The sequence below is a fragment of the Thermobia domestica genome, chromosome 3 (genome assembly GCF_964235325.1).
Source record: "Thermobia domestica chromosome 3, izTheDome1.hap1.1, whole genome shotgun sequence".
NCBI classification, from domain to species: Eukaryota; Metazoa; Arthropoda; class Insecta; order Zygentoma; family Lepismatidae; genus Thermobia; species Thermobia domestica.
Window position 1 is genome coordinate 146,240,942 of NC_137456.1, and position 20,301 is coordinate 146,261,242.

Below are 20,301 nucleotides of genomic sequence, written 5' to 3' on the forward strand. Positions count from 1 at the left end.
GTTCCCTAAAGTGAAATAAGTGAACATGACTTTTTTTCTGTTCTACACATATCTAAAACAACTAGACTTAGAACCTTCAAATATTGTATAAAATGTACGCACTTCAAGATTTGGATAAGACTATATTCTGAGAAATGAAGTTTTTCATAAGGGATAAAGAATCTTGAACTATTTTTGCATCTAGTCATATCTCAGAAATAATTTGGCGTGGAATCTTGAGATTTTTGTATAAATAGTTTCTTTGTACTCCATGCTGTAGGTAGGACGGGATTTTTTTTTTTTTTTTTTTTTTTGTTACGTGGTCCCTAAGATGGGATAAGGGAGGCTGAACGATTTTGTGTCGTTTACCTGATCTCTCAAGCTATTAAGCATCATAGATCCTTGAAATTTCGTACAAATGTTCCCCTTGCATTTCAAGTTGTAGATAATTCTCGGTTTCTTGAAATGCGACCGGTAAGGAATATGATCCTAAGCCTAATAGTTTCGGAGAAGTGGTGATTGGTAAAACAATTATTCCAGCTCTGGGTTCGCATTTCACAAAATCTGGCCTTATCTAAAGCTCCAAGTGCAAGGACAACATTTGTATAAAATTTCAAGGTTCTGGGCCTAATAGTTCTGGCAAACGTCAGAACATTTTCCAAACCCCGTTATCCCACCTTTAGTACTGCACTTCAAAAACTGCTGTCTTCTCTGCAGCTTAAAATGCAAGGAAAACACCTATACATTGAAAAAGTAATATAGTTGGGAAAATCGTAATATAGTTCGTTAAACCAGAAAATGTTGTTAAAATAAGGACAGCAATACTTATCGTTTTCGATACCATATAATTTTGTTGTTTTATAAGGTTGGGTGAACGATATGAGTTGTTGTTCCTACCAAAATATGTGGTAACTCATGGAATATTTATTTTGTATTGTACTTAGATCTTTTTGTGGCTATCATAGTTAATTGTGCAATACGGTATTATTTATCCTACAACAAAGAAGCGTGGATGATATTTAGATAAAACAACGTGATTTATTGTGGTTGTCCCAACAATACACGTTATTGTAACCATACTCAAAATGCTAAGGTGGTTTATGTAACGTGTGCATACGCTATTATGAAGGTACCTTTTGGTCCTTCTATCTTCTTTCCAATGCAGTTCTGAAGCTTACCCAGATGTTTTAAAATAAATACTTTCGACATTCTAGGGACATTAAGGTACCAGAGGTAAGTTCTGATTACATAACTTTAGAAGTCTGGAACATTTATATAAGTGTGGCCTGTGTCTGATACAGCAGTGGACTTTTCGTGATCAGTACAAAGCTAAAGAGTTGCATGAAGAAGGGAAGGAGATGAGTGGAATAAAATAAAACTGGTGTAGGAATACAGTTATTCATGAATATGTACACTCATGTCCAAAATGATTGTCGCATATCTATAACTGCCTTCTTGTAAAAATATAATTTGATAATGATTTTGCAGGGTACTTTTAATACTGATAGTATGTGTATAATTGGGAAATGTATATTTGTGGTAAGTTTCATAGGAAAACAATTATAAATATGAAAATTAGAATGAGTAAAACAAAATGTTGCTAAATGGACGAGAAAATTCCTTTTACCGTTATATTGACCTTATTTACTGCTCTTTTGACATGAAATTTGCCACATACATGTCTTTGCCGACCATACACATACTAATATTATAAGAAATACCGGGTGAATTCGTTACCAAATTATATTCCTACAACAACATATTTATAGACATGCGGCAATAATTTTGGACATGAGTGTACCAGTTAATACAAAACACATCGACTTCAGTTGTTCCCCTACCCAAACAAATCTTAGGAAGGGAGTTGAATACTAATATTAACTACTAAATAAACGTGTTAAAAGTTTCTCAGATTCATCACTGTTCGTTTGAACTTGTCACACACTTCTCTGCTCACCTCTCCTGAAATTGACCTTGACATAATATCTACCAAGAGACGAATCAACTATAATACACAGAAGAACAGAGGGTGACGTGAGACAACGTATATATACACAGGGTCATATATATATATATATATATATATATATATATATATATATATATATATATATATATATATATATATATATATATATATAGGGGTTGACAAAAAATCTAAAAACACTTCATACAGGACACGTAAGTTTGGCCCTCCACTGTACTACACGCGTTGGCGATCGTTTTTTTTGTTCATAAGCCTGCGTCGGTGTGCCTGACAGTCTGTATCATAGGTCTCCGACGGTGGTTTCCATACGTAAATACGACTGGTTGTTGGAAACAAGGTGAAGATCAATTCATCGGATCACATTACATATTTCCACTGCTCATGAGTCCACGCCTTGTGGTCCTTGCACCACTGGATACGCCTCTTCGCATTTACTGCTGTGACCAGGGGTTTGTCGATAACAGCCCTGCATTAATTTTCATTTTATGAAATTCCCGTTGCACTGTCTTCGACGAAAGCGGATTCTGTAGGCCAAATTTGAGTTCGGACGTAATTTTCATTGCAGTGATCTTTTTATCTGTTACAATCCGTTTTAATGCCCTTCGGTTCTTATCTAACAGGATTGTCTTTCGACCACTGTTGTGCTTTACAGACGTCGTTTGCCCATGAATTGTGTATGCCCTCGTGACATTGGACACAGTGCCTTTCGATACCCCCACAATGTTCGCCACTATTGTCACTGAAGCTCCAACCAGACGGTCACCAACGATCATGCCTCTTTGGAAGTCTGTCAGGTCGCCCATTTTACCGCACTACTTTCACACCACGACACTCAGAGGTGAACTGGTTCCTGCTGACGGCGGCAACGCAACACGTGTTGTACAATGGAGGGCCAAACTTACGTGCCCTGTATGAAGTGTTTTTAGATTTTTTGTCAACCCCCTGTACATATATAAAGAATTTCTCTGAAACTTGTGTTCGTAATTTGTTATGTCTAGATGACGAAATGAAAGAAAATTCGTAGCAATGTTCTTTCTTATATCAATTTTACACATTCAAAACAGAAATAACATCAATGGCAAATTAAGAGTTAGATTAGAAATGAAAATTATATTTGAAATTGACATTTTATTGGGTGGAAAATTTGAAGAAAGAAATGGAACGCATGAAGATAGATATCGTGGGAATTATCGAAGTTAGGTGGGTTGATTTAGGTGACATGTGAAGCGGGGACTTCAGAATGATCTGGAGCTATAAACGGTACAGCAGGAGTCGGTTTTATCTTGAATAAGATAGGACAGAAAGTTATAAGCAGCTGGAGGTACAATGAAAGAATAATAATGTTGAATCTAGCATCAGAATCGAGGAATATGACGATAATCCAAGTATATATGCCTACATCAAGATATACAGATGAGGAAGTAGAAGAAACCTATGAGCAAATAGAAGAAGTATTGATGAAGGTTCAAGACCAGGACAATTTAATCATTATGGGTGACTGGAACGCAGTAGTCGGTGAAGGCAAAGAAGAGAATGGCACTAGGAATTTCGGCCTAGGAAGGGGGAATGCGAGACGTGCACGATTAGTTGAATTCTGCAAAAACCATAATTTGATTGTAACAAATACGTTCTTCGAATAACCACTAAGAAGAAGATACACTTGGACAAGACCAGTAAACAAAGAAATATACCAAACAGACTATATACCTAGATACTGGTCCGACAAGCACTTAGAAATTAAGTGAAGAACAGTAAGAGTTACCCAGGAGCAGACGTTGAATCAGATCATAATTTAGTTTTGATGAAGAGCGAACTCCGACTAAAGAGAAAAGGAGTGGTAGCACCAAATAAAAGATGGAACACAATCAAGCTAAGAAGAGATGAAACCATGAAAAGGGAATTTGCAAATGCGACATACAAAGAGACGTCTAAGGTAGCCTTAGCAGGTGATGACAATGACTCAAAATGGGAAGCCATGAAAGCAGGAATTACAGATGTAGCCGACGAGCACATAGGAAGAGAATCTAGAACCCCATATAAACCCTGGATAACAGCGGAAATATTGGAAATGATGAAGAAAAGAAGACAGTTCAAGATAACAAACAAAGAAGAGGAATACAGAAGATGCAGAAATCACATCAACAGAGAAGTAAAGAAGGCAAGAGAAAACTGCATAAACAACTTGTGCAAGTCAAAGGCAATACAGAAACGGCATATAGAAAGGTTAGAAAACAGTTCGGTGAGGAAAAGAAACACACAGACACTATCATGGACAAGGACGGGACAACGCTAATAGAAGAGAAGAAGATAACAAGAAAATGGAGAGTATACATTGAAGAACTCCGGAAAGAAGACAGCGTGAACGAGGAAGAGATAGAGAAGGGAGAACTCGTCGACGAAAATGAATTAGGACCATCAATTTTACAGTGCGAATTTGTCAATGCTTTGCAGAAAATGCAACTTGGTAAAGCCCCAGGGATAGATCAAATACCAACGGAAGTAATTAAGAATCTCGGAATAGCAACAAAGAAGAAACTATTTAATCTTATAAATGAAAAGTACATCTCGGGGAAAATACCAAGAGACTTCGAGAAAAGCATATTGGTCCCTTTCCCAAAAAGAAAAGGCGCACGGAAATGCGAAGAACACAGAACGATAAGTTTGCTTTCCCATGCATCAAAAATACTGTGCAAAATTATCGCACAACGAATGGAAGGGAAAATCGACGAACGGATATTGGAGAACCAGTTTGGATTCAGAAGAAAAAGAGGAACAAGGGAAGCAATACTAAGTCTACGGTTGATCATGGAACAGCACATCCGAATAAACAAACCAAATTGTGATAGCATTTGTAGATATAGAAAAAGCTTTTGACAATGTAGATTGGAATATCATTTTCAGAGCGCTGAAGAATCTGAAGGTGGATTAGAGAGACAGAAGAATAATATAAGAACTTTACAGGAACCAGGCAGCTGTTATCAGGGGCGGCAATTAGGGGGGTAAGAGGGGGCAGCTCCCACCACTTTTTTGAAGTAACCTCTCAATGTATATAGTTCCATTTGGGAATGTAAAATTTCAGTATTATTACTGGTTCATAGGAAAAATGGTGCCATATAATATTTGCCATTGGGTATTTGGCAAATATTATTGGGTATTGGGTATTTGTTTTCCCGTGGAGTTAAGAAAACTGCATTAACTGTATTTTAATTGCAAATGAAAGCAATTAATATTGCAATTGCGCATTCCTTTAAATGTCGTATCATATGCATGTAGTATTTACTATCTTTCATTTTCTAAGAGTAATAACATACATTTAATAGCATGTGTGTAATTAAAAAATATAAGTTGTTCATTAATTCCCAGTTCCAATATAACTTCTACAAAGCAAGCCTCATTTTTCATTACTATAATTAATATTATCCTTTCTATTAATTTGTTTTGCAAATTTTGTTATTAAATAGTATGATCACACAATTTTTCAGATAGAATTTTAAGATGTTCATGAGCAAGGAATCAAATCTCTTTTTACAATTTCGTTGTTTAAGAATACAAAGGGCTAGTACCTACTTGCGTTGCTCTTATCAGTTTACTTAATAAAATATGAAATAACTAACTAACTAACTAACTAACTCTATGGCCTATGGAACCCGGAGGTTCACCGCCGCGTTCACAAAAGCTCACAACTGACTTCTATCCTTAGCTAACTGCATCCAGTTTCTACTTTGCATTCCAATCTCTGTGAGATCTATCTTAATATTGTCCTCCCATCTGCGCCTAGGTCTTCCTAATGGTCGTTTTCCAATTGGTCTTCCAGTCAAGACTTTGAAAGCGTTTCTACTTTCTTCCATTCTAGCTACATGACCTGCCCACCTAAGCCTCCTAGACTTGACGACCCTAACAATGTGGGTAAACCGTATAAGTTATGTAGCTCCTCGTTATGAAGTTTCCACCATTCCCAATTCCCGTTCCTCTTGGGTCCGAATATTCGTCTCAGGATCTTGTTCTCAAATACTTTCAGTCTATGTTCTCTCAGTGTGAGCGACCATGTTTCGCAACCATACAGAACAACAGGCGTGATTATCGTTTTATATATTTTAAGCTTAAAATTCCTCGACAGAATTCACGACGACAAGAGATTTTGAACCGAATAATAACACAAATTCCCTGTTTACAGTCGACATTTAATTTCTTCGTAAATATGATTTTCCTATGTTAATATTGATCCTAGATATTTGAAACTATCCACTTTATCAATAAAATATGAAATACGATATTATTATTATGTATTCTGCTTTGCAGCAGGCCCTAGGACTAAAGAGCTTTTTTTAATTATTATTTTAGATTTAGGTCTGAAAATGTTTCTTCCACGTTTTTCGATCTTCAGCTTCCTCTTTTAACTCTCAATATTTTGTTCTATTTTTCAAATCATCGATCAGTTGTGTTCTTCTTCCTATTCCTCGCTTTCCTTCCATCTTTCCTTCTATGGCGGTATGAAGAAGACAATTTCTTTGCAAGATGTGTCCAATGTAATTGGCCTTTCTTCGAAGGATAGTGCCTAGAAGTGTCCTCTTCTGATCTATCCGTTTTAAACATCTTCGTTTGTTACTCTCTCTGTCCATTTTATTCTCTCCATCTTCCTACATCACTACATTTCGAAACTTCTTAAATATTTCTTCTCTAACATCCGTAATGTCCATGTCCAAGTCTCTGAACCATACAATCCAATGTTTCAGATATAGCAATTGACGAACTTCTTCCTAAGTTCAATATTGAGCCTGCTAGTTAAGAGTGATCTTTTCTTGTTGAATGCTTCTTTGGTAGTTTGGTTATGACAATTCTTGACCTGATCTCTTTGGTACAGTAAGTGTCTCCTGTCAAAATACTTACCAGAGTCTTGAAATTTTCGACGTCTTCAAGTTCCTTTTGTTCTACTCTGACCCGTAAGGGCTCGTTTCCTCAGGATATTCTCATGACTTTCGACTTTTCGATGTTCATTTCCATTCCATATAGTTTTCCAGAAAGTAGAAATACAATATAAATTTTATATCTATGGAAATACAATCCATATAGTAGGAATGCGATATACGGCATTTTTAACTGTAAAGTATAGTATCCTATTAGTTATACAACCCATGTCTTGCCCCCCACATATAACATCCAATCGTCGCCGCTGGCTGTTATAGGAAGAGATCAGAAGGAAGCAAGAATAAGTAAAGGAGTAAGGCAAGGATGTGGACTTTCACCTCTCCTGATCAACGTCTATATAGAAGAGGCTATGAAAGAATTCTTTGATAAAAACGAGAAGGTGTAAAAGTAAATGGCCAGGTTTTCAGCACAGTAAGGTTCACTGATGACAGTACTGAAAGCGGAGAGATAAAAGGACTTGCAGGAAGCACTTTCAAACTTGAACGACCAACTGGAAAAATTGCAAAATTAAGATAAATAAAAAGAAAACCAAAGTGATGAAGTGCACAATAACAGGACAGGAAGGGGCAAACGTATGGCTAGAGAGAGAGAAAATCGAAGACGTTAAGACGTTCCCCTATTTAGGAAGTCTAATATCCTCGGACGGAAGAAGTGAAAAAGACATAAGTTTCAGAATAGCGCAGGCTAAACAAGCACTCAATAGGAAAAGAGGACTGCTAACATCAAGAAATGTGTCGTTGGACGTTCGAAAACGATTTATTCAGACCCTGGTATGGAGCGTGGAGCTTTACGGATCGGAGACGTGGACAATGAGAAAAGCTGAAATATCCAAGGTGGAAGCATTTGAAATGTGGTGTTGGCGCAGAATGCTGTTCATATCATGGACCGAAAGGAAAAGGAATGAAGATGTACTAAAGGAAGCTAATGAAGGACGACAGATCATGAAGATAATAGGAAAAAGAAGAAACAGTATGCTTGGCCATCTTATTCGACATTCCGATTGAATCACCGTGCTGATAGAAGGAAAGACAGAAGGAAAACCATTAACAGGAAGACCAAGGATAGAATATCTAGATGCAGTTACGAAGAAGATAGCTTATCAAAGAATAAAACAGCTCTCCCAAGCGAGAGAAAAGTTTTAAAATTTCCACGTTGCCCACCAACCCATGCTTGAGGTGAAGAAGGAGGAGAAGAAGAAGAAGAAGAAGAAAGAATTGAAAGCTATAATAATTGATTATAATGAACAAAATTAAATTTCGAAATGTCCAGATTTTCGACATCTTCAATAGCTTCTTGTAAAATAAATAAAACCAACTAATTCCTACTCAATTTTGGCATTTATTCAAAATTACCGATTTCGAAGAAATTGACATTGTCAAATGTAAAATTTTAATCTCTAAATAACCTTTGAAACCACAAATCACGTATTTAAGTAAGTTCTCTATCAAATAATTGAACACATGTTTAAGTTTATGGCTTCCAGGGTTGTGTTTAACTTAGTTTAATTCTATCACTCTTACCAATAGTACTCTTACCTCTAATTCAGTCAGGTGTTTACAGAACTCTATTCGGAAGATTCAAAGAAAAACAGACTCAATGTAATTACTAACATTCTCTAGGAATCCGTCAGTGAAATGCTCTGTCCAATTAAGTACAGCAAAAACTATCGTTCTATTTATCTCTCGATTTTATTTATAACTAATTTAGACCAAGGCTTCGACAGTTATTAAATACTGATAGAATGTTAATTTTTAATACTGATTTATAATTAATAATCTTCCAATTTAAAATGGCAATTTAGAGTCCTCTATAACTACGATTGAACGCCCTTCGTATTATGCCCAATTAATTCTACTCCGATATTATTGCAAATGGGACAAATTGTAAAACAAGTAGTATATTAACCGAACTGTTTATAAGACAATTCCTAGAGCGAATTCAACTGAGTGATTTAGTTTTGTTACTATTTTCGAGCAACAGTATCAAAATTACTATTCTAACTTTAGCAATAAATAATGAGAAATACCCCCCCAAGAAAAAACAATACATATTTTATGTAATAATGGTAATTCAGTGATTTAATGTCCCATATTAAATCACTGATTTAATGTGATTTTTGTCCTGCCAAAAATTAATCTTTCAATAATTTAGTAAACTTTTGCACTCATTATTTAATGTAAACTATTTAAATTTTTGCTAGGTGAAACACTATAATACAAAAGAATTCAATAGAAGATTTTACAAGGACAGTTTTTGCTTGATCACACTAATCCCTTTAACTTTTATGTACTTTCAGCTGATGCACCTATTTACTTTTATAACAATTATTTATCCTTATTCAACCATTTTTCTCTTATTTATATTGGTTTCACATTTTTAGTTTTCCCGAACACTTCAAAGAAACGAAACGAAATGAAATCTTTCTACTTCAAGTTTTACAATTGTTCCCTATAGGCTAAGAGAGACAAATGCTTAAAGCAAGTGGATGGTAATGTATTGGTGGGATCAGAATGTAGGAGGAAACAACGAGAAAAGACTCGGACACGATGTTGTCCACCGGAAACCTACTTGAATGGCGATAGAGCCAGGGATCCCACGCACTAGAAGTTAGCGCTACTGAGCACTTCAAAGGAAAATAATAATAATAATTTTAAAAAAAAAGTAACAGGAAAGCTGCTTCAGTTCGGCAATTCAACTCAGTGACTTGTTAGGTATTACAAAAGAAAAGTTTTATTTATTGCTTCTGGTATGTATCACAGGTTCATCCACGCTATACGACGGAAAGGGAGAGAAATCCAAAACGTCGATAGGAACTTCACGAATAGTTATGATTGATGACTTCGTTAGACCATGATATACAAAATGACCATGGAAATTATCAACGAAATGACCATGATATATAAATGTAAATAGCTTTGAAAAAAAAAAACTTTCTAGAAAAAGACGAAAGAACAAAAATATAAACAATAAACAATGTTAATAAGTAGAAGTAAACATAAATGAATGTAATACAAAGTAACAGGATCATTGAACATTTGAAATTTATGAGCCCTTCTTTTGCTGATCTGCAACTAGTTTTTTTTTTTTTTTTTTTTTTTTTTTAACAATTCTTCTAATGATTAGCTTTGGAATTTTGCGTATTTCAACAGCAGTTTCTACACTGAATATTCAGCTGAAAGATATTTGACTATACCGAAAGAACAAGGAAATGACTGCACTCAGTGATATCAGAACTTCATAAATGGAACTTAGGTCTCTTTTTTTTTTTTTTTTTTTTTTTAACAATTACATTCTATTTAAATTTTCGTCTCCTGAACTATGAAAAATTCTCGTAGGACTGATCCATTGACGTAAACTAAACAATAATATATGTGAAAAAAAAAAACTTCGTCCATTAGCGAGATTTTAATTTTGGAACTCAAGTATCTACAACATTGGATATTAAAAATATCAGGTAGTTTAAAAAGTATTAAGCATTTTAGTACAAGATGGCTTTAGTAGATTCAAATAGTGGTAACCATTTGGGGAGAGCTGAATACAGAAGTAAGCTCAACGTTTCGGTGTCACAGGATCTGAATTAAAATTATTTACTCGATCCAATTTCTATCTGAAATGTAACGAACTCTATCCATTTCTAAATCGGTTGCTCACGAGTAATGGAAATTGGATAGCATATAATAACAATATGCGGAATAGGTAGTGGTCGAAGGTCCACCGTCTGTGGCAAATTCGAAACCTATGTCCAAGAAGGTTATGCTGTGCGTTTTGTAGGACTGGTGGAAGGGCATCGTGCACCACGAACTGCTTCCGTTTGGCAGAACGATAGACTCAGGTCTGTTCTGTAAACATATAGAACGAGTCCATCTTCCGAAATGAAATGGTTGAAAGTAGTTAGCAGAAAGCTTGTCATATATCAAGTTGACAACGCCAAGCCGCATACATTTTTAACGAGCCGTCAGAAGTTGCGAGAACTTTGCTAGGATATTTTAATATATCTAGTGTATATCACTGACCTAGCACGGTTAAACTATTGTATGTTTAGGTCTCCACAGAATTCTCTGAAGGGTGATAAGGTTATTTGGAACAAAAGTTTTTAATACCATGTGTCGCATTTTTTCTTTCTTTCTTTTCCGTTTTTACCTGAAACAACATAAGTTCTATAACGACGAGATTTTAGTGTTGCAAGAACAATGGCAAAATGTCATCCAATAAATTGGTTCATATTTGGTTTCATAACGCTATTTTAAAATGACAAAAGAAAGTCTTCTTAACCCTGCAATACGCGCGTGGATTTTTGTGACGTGGATAGTCGCGCGGGCTACCGCTGTAGCCCATTTGTTTTTATTTTATTATGTTGCCTAGCTTTGTTAATATTTCTGTCTTTCTTGTAGAGAATTGTTTTTATAAACTGTTTTAAAGGTTTTATATACAATTTGAGAAATATGTTTATTTTGAAAGCTATGTATATACAAAGAAGACCAACACCCTTCATTTTTTCAAAAGTGATACAGGAAAAGACTAAAAGTTATTTGTATTTATCAATAAATGGACCAATCTGGCGCATTTTAAACTTTCCTTCCTCTTAAACATATGTGTTAGAATTCTTTAAAAATTTAAGTATAATTTTTCAAAAATTTTACAAATATTACAAATAAACGCATTATCCATAAAACATATCCCTTTTCAGCATAACGAGTTTCTGGTATCAAAGTTTGATTACGATTTTGCATAATTTTACATATGCTATTTACACTCATATATTTTTCTTTTTATGTTTCCCTATTAATGTCCTTCTAAGCATGTTCTGCACACAAGTGGTGAGTGGTCAATGCACACTTTCCTTCAAGCATTGACCACTCATCAAAAGCATCAAAATGTCAATAAGGGCACGTACAATCTCGTCTGTAAATTTTGCATCACGGTTAAGTACAAATCTCAATCTAATATTGTCAATGTAAATATTGGTAAAATCAACCTTAAGTCTCAAAATGTTTGCATCTAAAAGCACTTCTAGATATTCAAGCTCCAACAACGCAGACCTGCCCCCACCTTTAGGTCCTGGAAAACAAAGCACAATATTATGAGCACGAGCGCAAATATTACGAGTAGGAGTGACTTATTTCCATTTGAGATTGTCTTTTACTACATAACAATTTACTTCAGAACTGTCTTTACTACTATTATCAATAGGTATCAGTGATTCCTGCCGCCCGGAATTCTCAGTCACATCTTCTGAATTTTCACTATTTCTGTGTCCGAAAAATGAATTTTTGTGGTCTCAAAATTTTAACTATCGCCATCTAGAAAACATGCCGCATCAGAATTGGCATTTTTGAAACTCATTGACCATCTGATCAATACTCAAACTATAATGAAAAAACTTTGACGTTTTGGAACATTTGTGACAGCAATAGTCGCGCGGGCTACAGGTGTAGCCCATGAAACTTTCAAGCAGAATAACAATGAGCTCCTTTCGATTTTACGTTCGACCACACACTAAACACGCAGAATGATAGTTGATAGAAAGGTACACAGACACCCTTTGAGTTATCATCTCGCATTACTTTGCAGCAAGGAAAATAAAAACGCTGGGCTACAATGATAGCCCGCGCGCGTATTGGAGGGTTAACTTTGACTTCCTAATGCTCAACATTTTCTAGACAACTCGATATTCCCAAATTCTGACTTATGTATACTCAATATTACACTTAATTTTCTGCCACGTACTGTGTCATATTCGTTACTGTGTTGGATTGCTTTTCTGATTAATTGAAATGTAATATCCCTTTCCAGGTTTGGAATTTTTATATAAGAATGCACTTATATATGAATGAGGCCATACGAAACTACTCAAGTATGAATTCGAGCCGAGCACCTTTTCTAAGTATGTCGAAATTAATATTATATACTACACAGTAATTATAATACGAAACATGTAAATGTTTCTTCATCTATTTCCAGATAATTATGATTTTGCAATTTCAAAATGTATAATAAGAAACAAACCAACTATTCTATTTGTTAAGAAAACCTTGTGGGATGATGTTATGTTACGATTCAGAGGATAGTAGTTGGTTAATTAGAGTTTAGTCACTATCTGCTCTAAGTTTCTACGAGACGTGCATCCACAACTCAACGCAGAATTCGATCCACATGAGTTCCTACTGATAATCGAACCGTACTCTTTCGCACTCGAGAGGATAATAATACGTTCTCAGTTCCCGGGTTAGGTTAGAAACACGCTATAATAATAATAATAATAATAATAATAATAATAATAATAATAATAATAATAATAATAATAATAATAATAATAAAATTATTAAAAACTTGACCTCCTCCGGGATTTAAACATACAAATAAATGATTACTCACTCACTTAAAGCGCCCAACTATATCGTGCGCTACCTTAAATTTGTTTTATGTTAAGTAGTTTTCTCTTCTACACTAGGTTCTGTTAATTGTCAGGTGCGGCTACGTATGTGGCGAATAATTGGAAAATACATATCTTAAAATGTATAAACGTATTTCTCGCACAATTCACATTTATTTTTGCTTCACAATAACTGATGTAAATGAAATTCAATCTATGAAATAATGGGCGTTGGAATGATCGTTAAAAATAATAAAGCAATAATAGAATTGCAATAACAAATACCTAAACAATAAAATTTATTAAAGAAATTGAATTAACTCAACGAATGATCGTCTCTTCATATGGCGTTAGTTGCTCGTCGAAGCTTACATGACAGTATTTAAACTAGTTCACATGTTTTGTTGAAACTCAAGCAATTAATTGGCTTAGGTTAATGGTTAGCCTGTTGGATTTTAAGGCAGAAAACCTGGATTCGAACCACGGTAAGTCAGAAGATTTTAATATGCTTTAATTTCAGTTTCACTCAAGATTATAAAGAAGATCTGCAGTGGAGAAGGAAGGATATGTTGGAATGACGATAATGACGGAGAATAGAGAAGGGCCACAAAAGGAGACAAAGATTTACAAACTTATATCCGTTAATTATTCCAGATTCGGTATTTTCAGTTTGTTTCAACCATTTTCTAACTCATGGACGATCAATGTATTTGTTTTTTTTTTTCTTCTCATATGCAGTATGTAGGGAAATAATAAATTATACACACAAATTGTAATGTCTTTGATATGTGGCACTAGTATCGACAACACGCTCCAAATAATAGAGATGAATCTTAAAGTGGATAATTTTCTTCGCGCATTAACTGCACAGCAAAAGCCTGTTTCTATGCTCCAGAAGCTTGCCATCTGTCGTCGACTGCTTGAAATATTACATGTAAGTTAGATTACATTAGTATAGATATCTGTGATATTAGAAAAAGTACTGGACCCGAACTAATGAATAGCTCCCTCGTAGCTATGTGGATAGCGTATGCACATTTGGTGAGGGTGACCTGGGTTCGACTATCGGAATGAGTTCATGTGATTCGGATGCTACATTAAGCTGTAGGCTCACGTCTCGTAGTCTCACTGCTGAAAACCGATTTAATGGAATCATAGCAGTCAGAGATGCAAATGCTTAGGAAGCTGGCTGTACAAAATTTCAAGTTCCTACGCTTAATGGTTTCAGAGATCTGGCGAACGGGAAAAATGTCATTAAAGCCTCATTATCCTCTATAAGGGCCGCCAAGAAATTCCACTTTATATACAATTTAAAGAGTAAGGAGCAACCCTGACAACTTCAAGGTTGTACCCTAATAGTTTCGGAGATCTGACGTACGGCAGATCATTGAAGCTGCTTATCCCAAATCTAGGAGACACATTTCGAAAAATGTCATCTTATCCACGGACTAGAGTGCAAGGGAGATATATAGCATTCTTAGATTTTACGCTTAATATTTCCGGAGATGTGGGAAACAATAAAAACTTAATGAAGCCCCGTTATACTCCCCCGTAGGGAACACCTTTCAAGAAATCCCGTCTTGTTTATACCTTGCGAAGAAGACATTTATACAAAATTTGAAAGTTTTGCGCTAAATAATTTCATAGCTAAATAACGAAATTAGTGCAGAACCCCCCAAAAAAATCATTACTATAGAAAATATTCCATCAATATTTGTAATATGTACTTTTAATTTCTTACCTGGTGTATATCCATAACAGAATGGAATAAGTAACAGTATAACTGTATAAGGTCTTAGAAATGCCATTTATGCTGTAAAAAAGTAATTATATTTTGATTAATTTCTAGTAATAAAGAAATAATGCTTAAATGCTAATCATATTATAATACATAGATAGAAACTGTGTTTTTCTTTTTTTCTTTTCACTATAATATGAAAAGGTTTTAAATCAGCAAAGTTTCTATTTAAGCAATGCATTAGTGGCTGCATAAACATTTAAAAGTATTAAAAGGTTTCCATTGGAACATTAGAAAAGAACGAGAAACCAATTTAAAAATAAATATCGATCATTTTTCGTGGGAATATCGATCATTTCTTGATTCATGTTTCTTTCTATGTATCATTAACACGTATTATAACATCACTCAACAGGCTTAACGAGTTCCTACCATTCGACTGAAGTAGTATTTGCCTGTCTATCTGTCTCGTCAATGATAACACTTCAAAGTCTGATCAGATATGAAAGAAACTTTCTGCATTCATACAAAATGACAGTATTGTTTGGATTTGTAATCTATCAAGAATAGGGATACTCACAAGACAAGAGTTGAAACTGTCTCGTTTCCAAAATGAGTAATAAAAGTATGCCTCGTCTCGAAAAATGTATCTGTTTCTATTGGAAGACCTCTTACTTGGTACCGTCGGTAAAGTCACTTGGGAGCGTAACTCGCAGAATTGTGAATTTGAGTTATGTACACCATGCATGCTTATTTAACCTGCTCTATTGACAATAAAACTTTCAAAGCTGAATTCCTTATACGAATGAAGATATGAGTTATCTGCAAATAGCGTATTTTGAAAGTAAGCGTCTAAAAGAAATCTGCGAAGAGGCGTAACTAATATTTACTTATTCGCCCATTAACTAGTTCCTTTGTAATTTCTATTTGTGAATGAGTAAACTGGCATAACTTCTTTCTAGGAAGAAAAGAAAAGAAATAAGAAAACAAAAAAAAAAGAAAAAGAAAGCCGAACACATCACATATTATATTATTAAAACCATAAGAGAATTTTGCCCTGCTGGAACTGATGATCATTATGGAACAACCTGACAAAATTTATTTCAAAGATAATCATTTAGACGAATTTTATCGAAGCATAACACTACAACGCAAAGCTGCACTACCCCAAAATCCTTCGTACCTCCACTCGCAGCTCCCGAAAATCTCACAACAAAAATATACAGGCCAAGTTTCTATCAAGGTGATATATCTATTGTCAGGTAACATGAGTTATCGGGGTACAAACAAGGGAATCGTCTAAGCTGTTTTTGAGACGATTGTCTGGAGAAACTCATCTCCATATTCCCTCGTACATAACATTCCAGAGAAATTACTTATACCATATTAAATATTGATTTAAAGTTATTAAATGCTTTCAAATAAATATTGGTTTATATATATATATATATATATATATATATATATATATATATATATATATATATATATATATATATATATATATATATATATATATATATATATATAAAACGTTGAACCGTTTTTGAGGAAAAGTATTCATATCTTCATCCTCCAGCAAACTAACCTTATTTTGAAAGTTAGGAAGAAAATTCTATAAATCTTGGTGAAAACTTTAATAAATCCTATTGTTTAAAAGTTGTTTAGGACATGTTCAACAGTATAACTAGGATTTCCCGCGAGATAATACAAACAGAGTTCTTCCAAAAAAAGAAAAAAGAAAAAAAGAAAAAGAAATAAAGAAAAAAGAAAAAGAAAAAACGTTTTAAGACAAGGTAACATTTTCACGTCTTTTTTTTTTCTTTTTTGTTACATGAAGCAGCCACAAATCTCGTCTCTTGGCCAAAACTAGGTATGACCTCTACGCTTATATACACAAATCGGGACAAATGGAGAAGAAATGGTCCGATGCACAAATGCAATTCAAAAATCATTCGCATAAAACTTGTAAATGAATTGAAATGTCGAATTCAATATTTGTCATGACCCTAATACTTTCTCCTTGTTGGAAAGTAGTAATTGAACATGAATAGTAGTATATAAGTGACTGCTTATATATATATGCTTTATGTATAGTATAATTACTTTTAATTATTAATTTTCAATTCTTATGTTTCTACGTACTTTATACTTGTATAAACGTTTTTATTCTTTATGTAGTTGACTAATTAAGTACGGTAGTCGTACAGCAACCAAAACAGGAAGCTCCTCTCAATTTCTTGCGAAATTTTATACTGACGAGCAATTTTTAAGAGAAACATATGTAAATTTTCTGTTCATTTCTTTTACTTTTAACTTATTATTAATCATCACTTTGAGAACAAATTTGACGGTATCTTCCCGTTTAGCCTATTCCCGTTTCGCCTTCAGACCTTTCCTCAACTTGTATCATTGTCTCAATCTCAACTTATCTGTAAGTAAGACCGGTATTCCCGTTTCGCCTACGCTCACTCGACGAGGGATATTTAGTGTTTGGGGGAATTCTTGAGTATTTGAGGTGGAAACGCAATATAAAGAAAATGAAAATATTAATATATCGACTAAATGCAGTCATGCCATTTTCAATCAAGTTAAATCTATGGAAATTAATCAAACTATGAAATAATAAATTAAACCAATTGACTTGAATTTTGCAGAAAAGAAAATTCCAGAACTAACACTGCATCGAACTCCTATCGTCTAAAATTCTCATACCAATTAATGAATACTGTAATAAGTTTGACTGTTCTATAGTGGTTCTATAGTTTGACTGTTCTATAGAAATTTAAATTTCTATGCTTAAATTTCTCAACTTTATTTTTTAAGGTTACGTTTAAGGTAAATTGAGCGTGTTAGGCCAAGTAATATTTTAAAATGTGATTGAGCAACATTCAAATCCCGTCGTTGTCTACTATCACGATATTCACTTAAAACGTTATACATTGATTGAAGACTTATTCCGATCCATCAATCTTATAACACTAATACCTTCATTATGAGAAATTTGGTATAAAAATTAATAATTTAGCTTAGAAAAAGTTTAAATAAATTTAGATTTGGAACGTAATTAGTTCCCATTCGAGCTATTCCTCCTTTTATTCCAGAGTTCGTTAAATACTATCGAAGCAAAACAGCTTCCATATCTCTTCATTCAGAGAAACTGGCACTCAGTTTATTCAAACAGGAAGAATGAGGGAGAGAACTGACTCCGTTCACTTCAACTCTGCTACCTATGGTTCGATACTCGTTTACCACTCTGAATATGAATCAAGAATTCAGAATTAAATTTAATAGACAGCTATCCTGATACTTCTTTCCAGCCCTCAATTTTACTCTACTTGCAATATTACAAGTATTTCTGCATTCAGGCAGAAAAAACTACAAATTACTTTCACCCACCACTAAGGCTGAAAAATTGCATTAAGAAATTTTCCTAGCAGGGCTGTTGCGGGAGTAATGGTTCATCTCTCAAAATCAGGAGAGTACTGACCACTCTTGTAATGTTTGAAAAACTGATCTTGAATAGCTAGTCACTCGCCTTTTTAAGTTGCCCTGTAAGATCATTTAAAGAAATGATCGTATATAAGTTTTGAAATGGTGACCTTTGAAACTACTAGTGGCACGACACGTACTTGGCTAGAATCCCTCACGTTGAAAAATAAACTTATCTGACGAATAACGTTGCTGACGTTGAAAAATAAACTTATCTATAAATCTTTCAGAAAAACTTCAAGGCACTAAATATCCCTCATCGAGTGAGCGTAGATAAAACGGGAATAGGCCAAACGGGTATTCCCGTTTGGTCTACATCTAAGATGAAATTGTGATAATGATATATATTGCTGAAAGTTCCGTAGGCGAAACGGGAATAGGCCAAACGGGAATGAACCAACCTGACAGGAATAAAAAAGCAGCTTTTGACATTCACCCTGGAATTGACTAGGATACTTTCGGTACAGAGATAACTCGTCTCTCTCACCCGTCCCTAAGAAGAAGTAATCGTATCAAAAAGATCGTTATTTACATTTCCTTAATCACACTCCATGAAATCCAGATGGAAATGTTGGTATCATTTTTAATATTAACATTTTTTCTGTTTAAATCTGCCTTAATATTATTATACCTAGGTAATAAAATTTGTAAGAATAGAGTAAAAAAAATGTCTTGTCATTACTCCGAAGATGCTGTTGTAAAGTATCTTTCTTTAATTTGTCCACTTTTAAGGTGTTCCACCGTATGTCCATAAACACTGTATAAAATACAAACACAATGTTTTACTGTAGTGTACTTCGTAACGAAATTTTAAAATTCAAATTTTTATTGGAGGTCTTATACATGAAAACTTTATCTAACTTCTGAGGAATCCTAAGTAAAGAAACAAAAATAAAAGAACTCAAATTCTATACATTTAAACTACAAATTTAGTTCAGTAGTTTTGTGTGTGTGTGTGTTTCGAGCAATGATTGTGTAAAATAAAATAACTATATTTTTTAAGGAAAAAGAGAAACAGACATTTTCGGATCCCCACTTCAGTTGAGAAAAGAGTCGTTACTAGGGCTAAAAAGGACTGTCCCTACTAAATCAGGACGTCTTATAGCATTAGCTATAACATCTCACTTTAATGAAAGCAACATAGACAAGAGACCTACAGGTCGCACAGTTATAAACATAGTGAATGAACAATGATTGTACTTGAGAACAAGGAAAAAACTAACATAATAGTTTTGCATGTATACTTACGGTTTATTACTTTAACAGTTCCTGGTCGATCGGAAAATCATAGACAACTAAGACGGTGATAGCTGATCTTATATATAACCTTAAGTATCGCTTATTTTCTACGATAAGTTTTATTGATAAAAAAAATAATGAACGTACCAATTAGCAGTGTACCTTAGGTACTTGTTTTGATTAAATTCTTACAGAGGTTTATTTTCTTGCAGTAAAAGACCTCTCGTTAAGTTAATGTTTTGTGACTATCAGTTAATGCTACTGTCTTAAGGCAAGTTACCAATAAACAAGTTTTAAGCAGAAGCCGCTGGAGTAACTATAACGACTTGTTTTGCATATATATCCCACAAACTTCATTAAGAGAGCTGCTAATTTAGCTAATCAAACTAATACAATGCATTATTATCTTTGACACCATGAACTTTCTTCAATGGCGTCTTCTCCTTTTCTTTAAGCCTGTAATAGGTTTTCTTTATCAGAGAAAGAGCGTCATTTATGTTTCACCGCAAGCACTGGAAAGGAATTCAGTCGTCGGTAAATGAAATGGACAGGATTTCTAAAACAAGA

The 20,301-nt window shown here is 34.3% G+C and overlaps 1 protein-coding gene across 2 annotated transcripts in view; it reads right to left on the bottom strand.

The window, feature by feature from the left end:
* LOC145680794 (kielin/chordin-like protein) overlaps window positions 1–19,827 on the bottom strand; it is a 222,949-nt gene extending 203,122 nt beyond the window's left edge. Inside the window, exons 1-2 of one of the 2 annotated variants that reach the window (XM_081751833.1) lie at window positions 19,744–19,827; window positions 15,007–15,078 (exon numbers count right to left, since the gene is read on the bottom strand). In XM_081751833.1, the coding sequence (XP_081607959.1) occupies window positions 15,007–15,073 (67 nt within the window). In that variant the 5' untranslated portion in view covers window positions 15,074–15,078; window positions 19,744–19,827. The remainder of the gene's footprint in view (window positions 1–15,006; window positions 15,079–19,743) is intronic. The other variant, XM_081751832.1, reaches the window with a different exon arrangement.
* Between the last annotated feature and the right edge of the window lie 474 nt (window positions 19,828–20,301).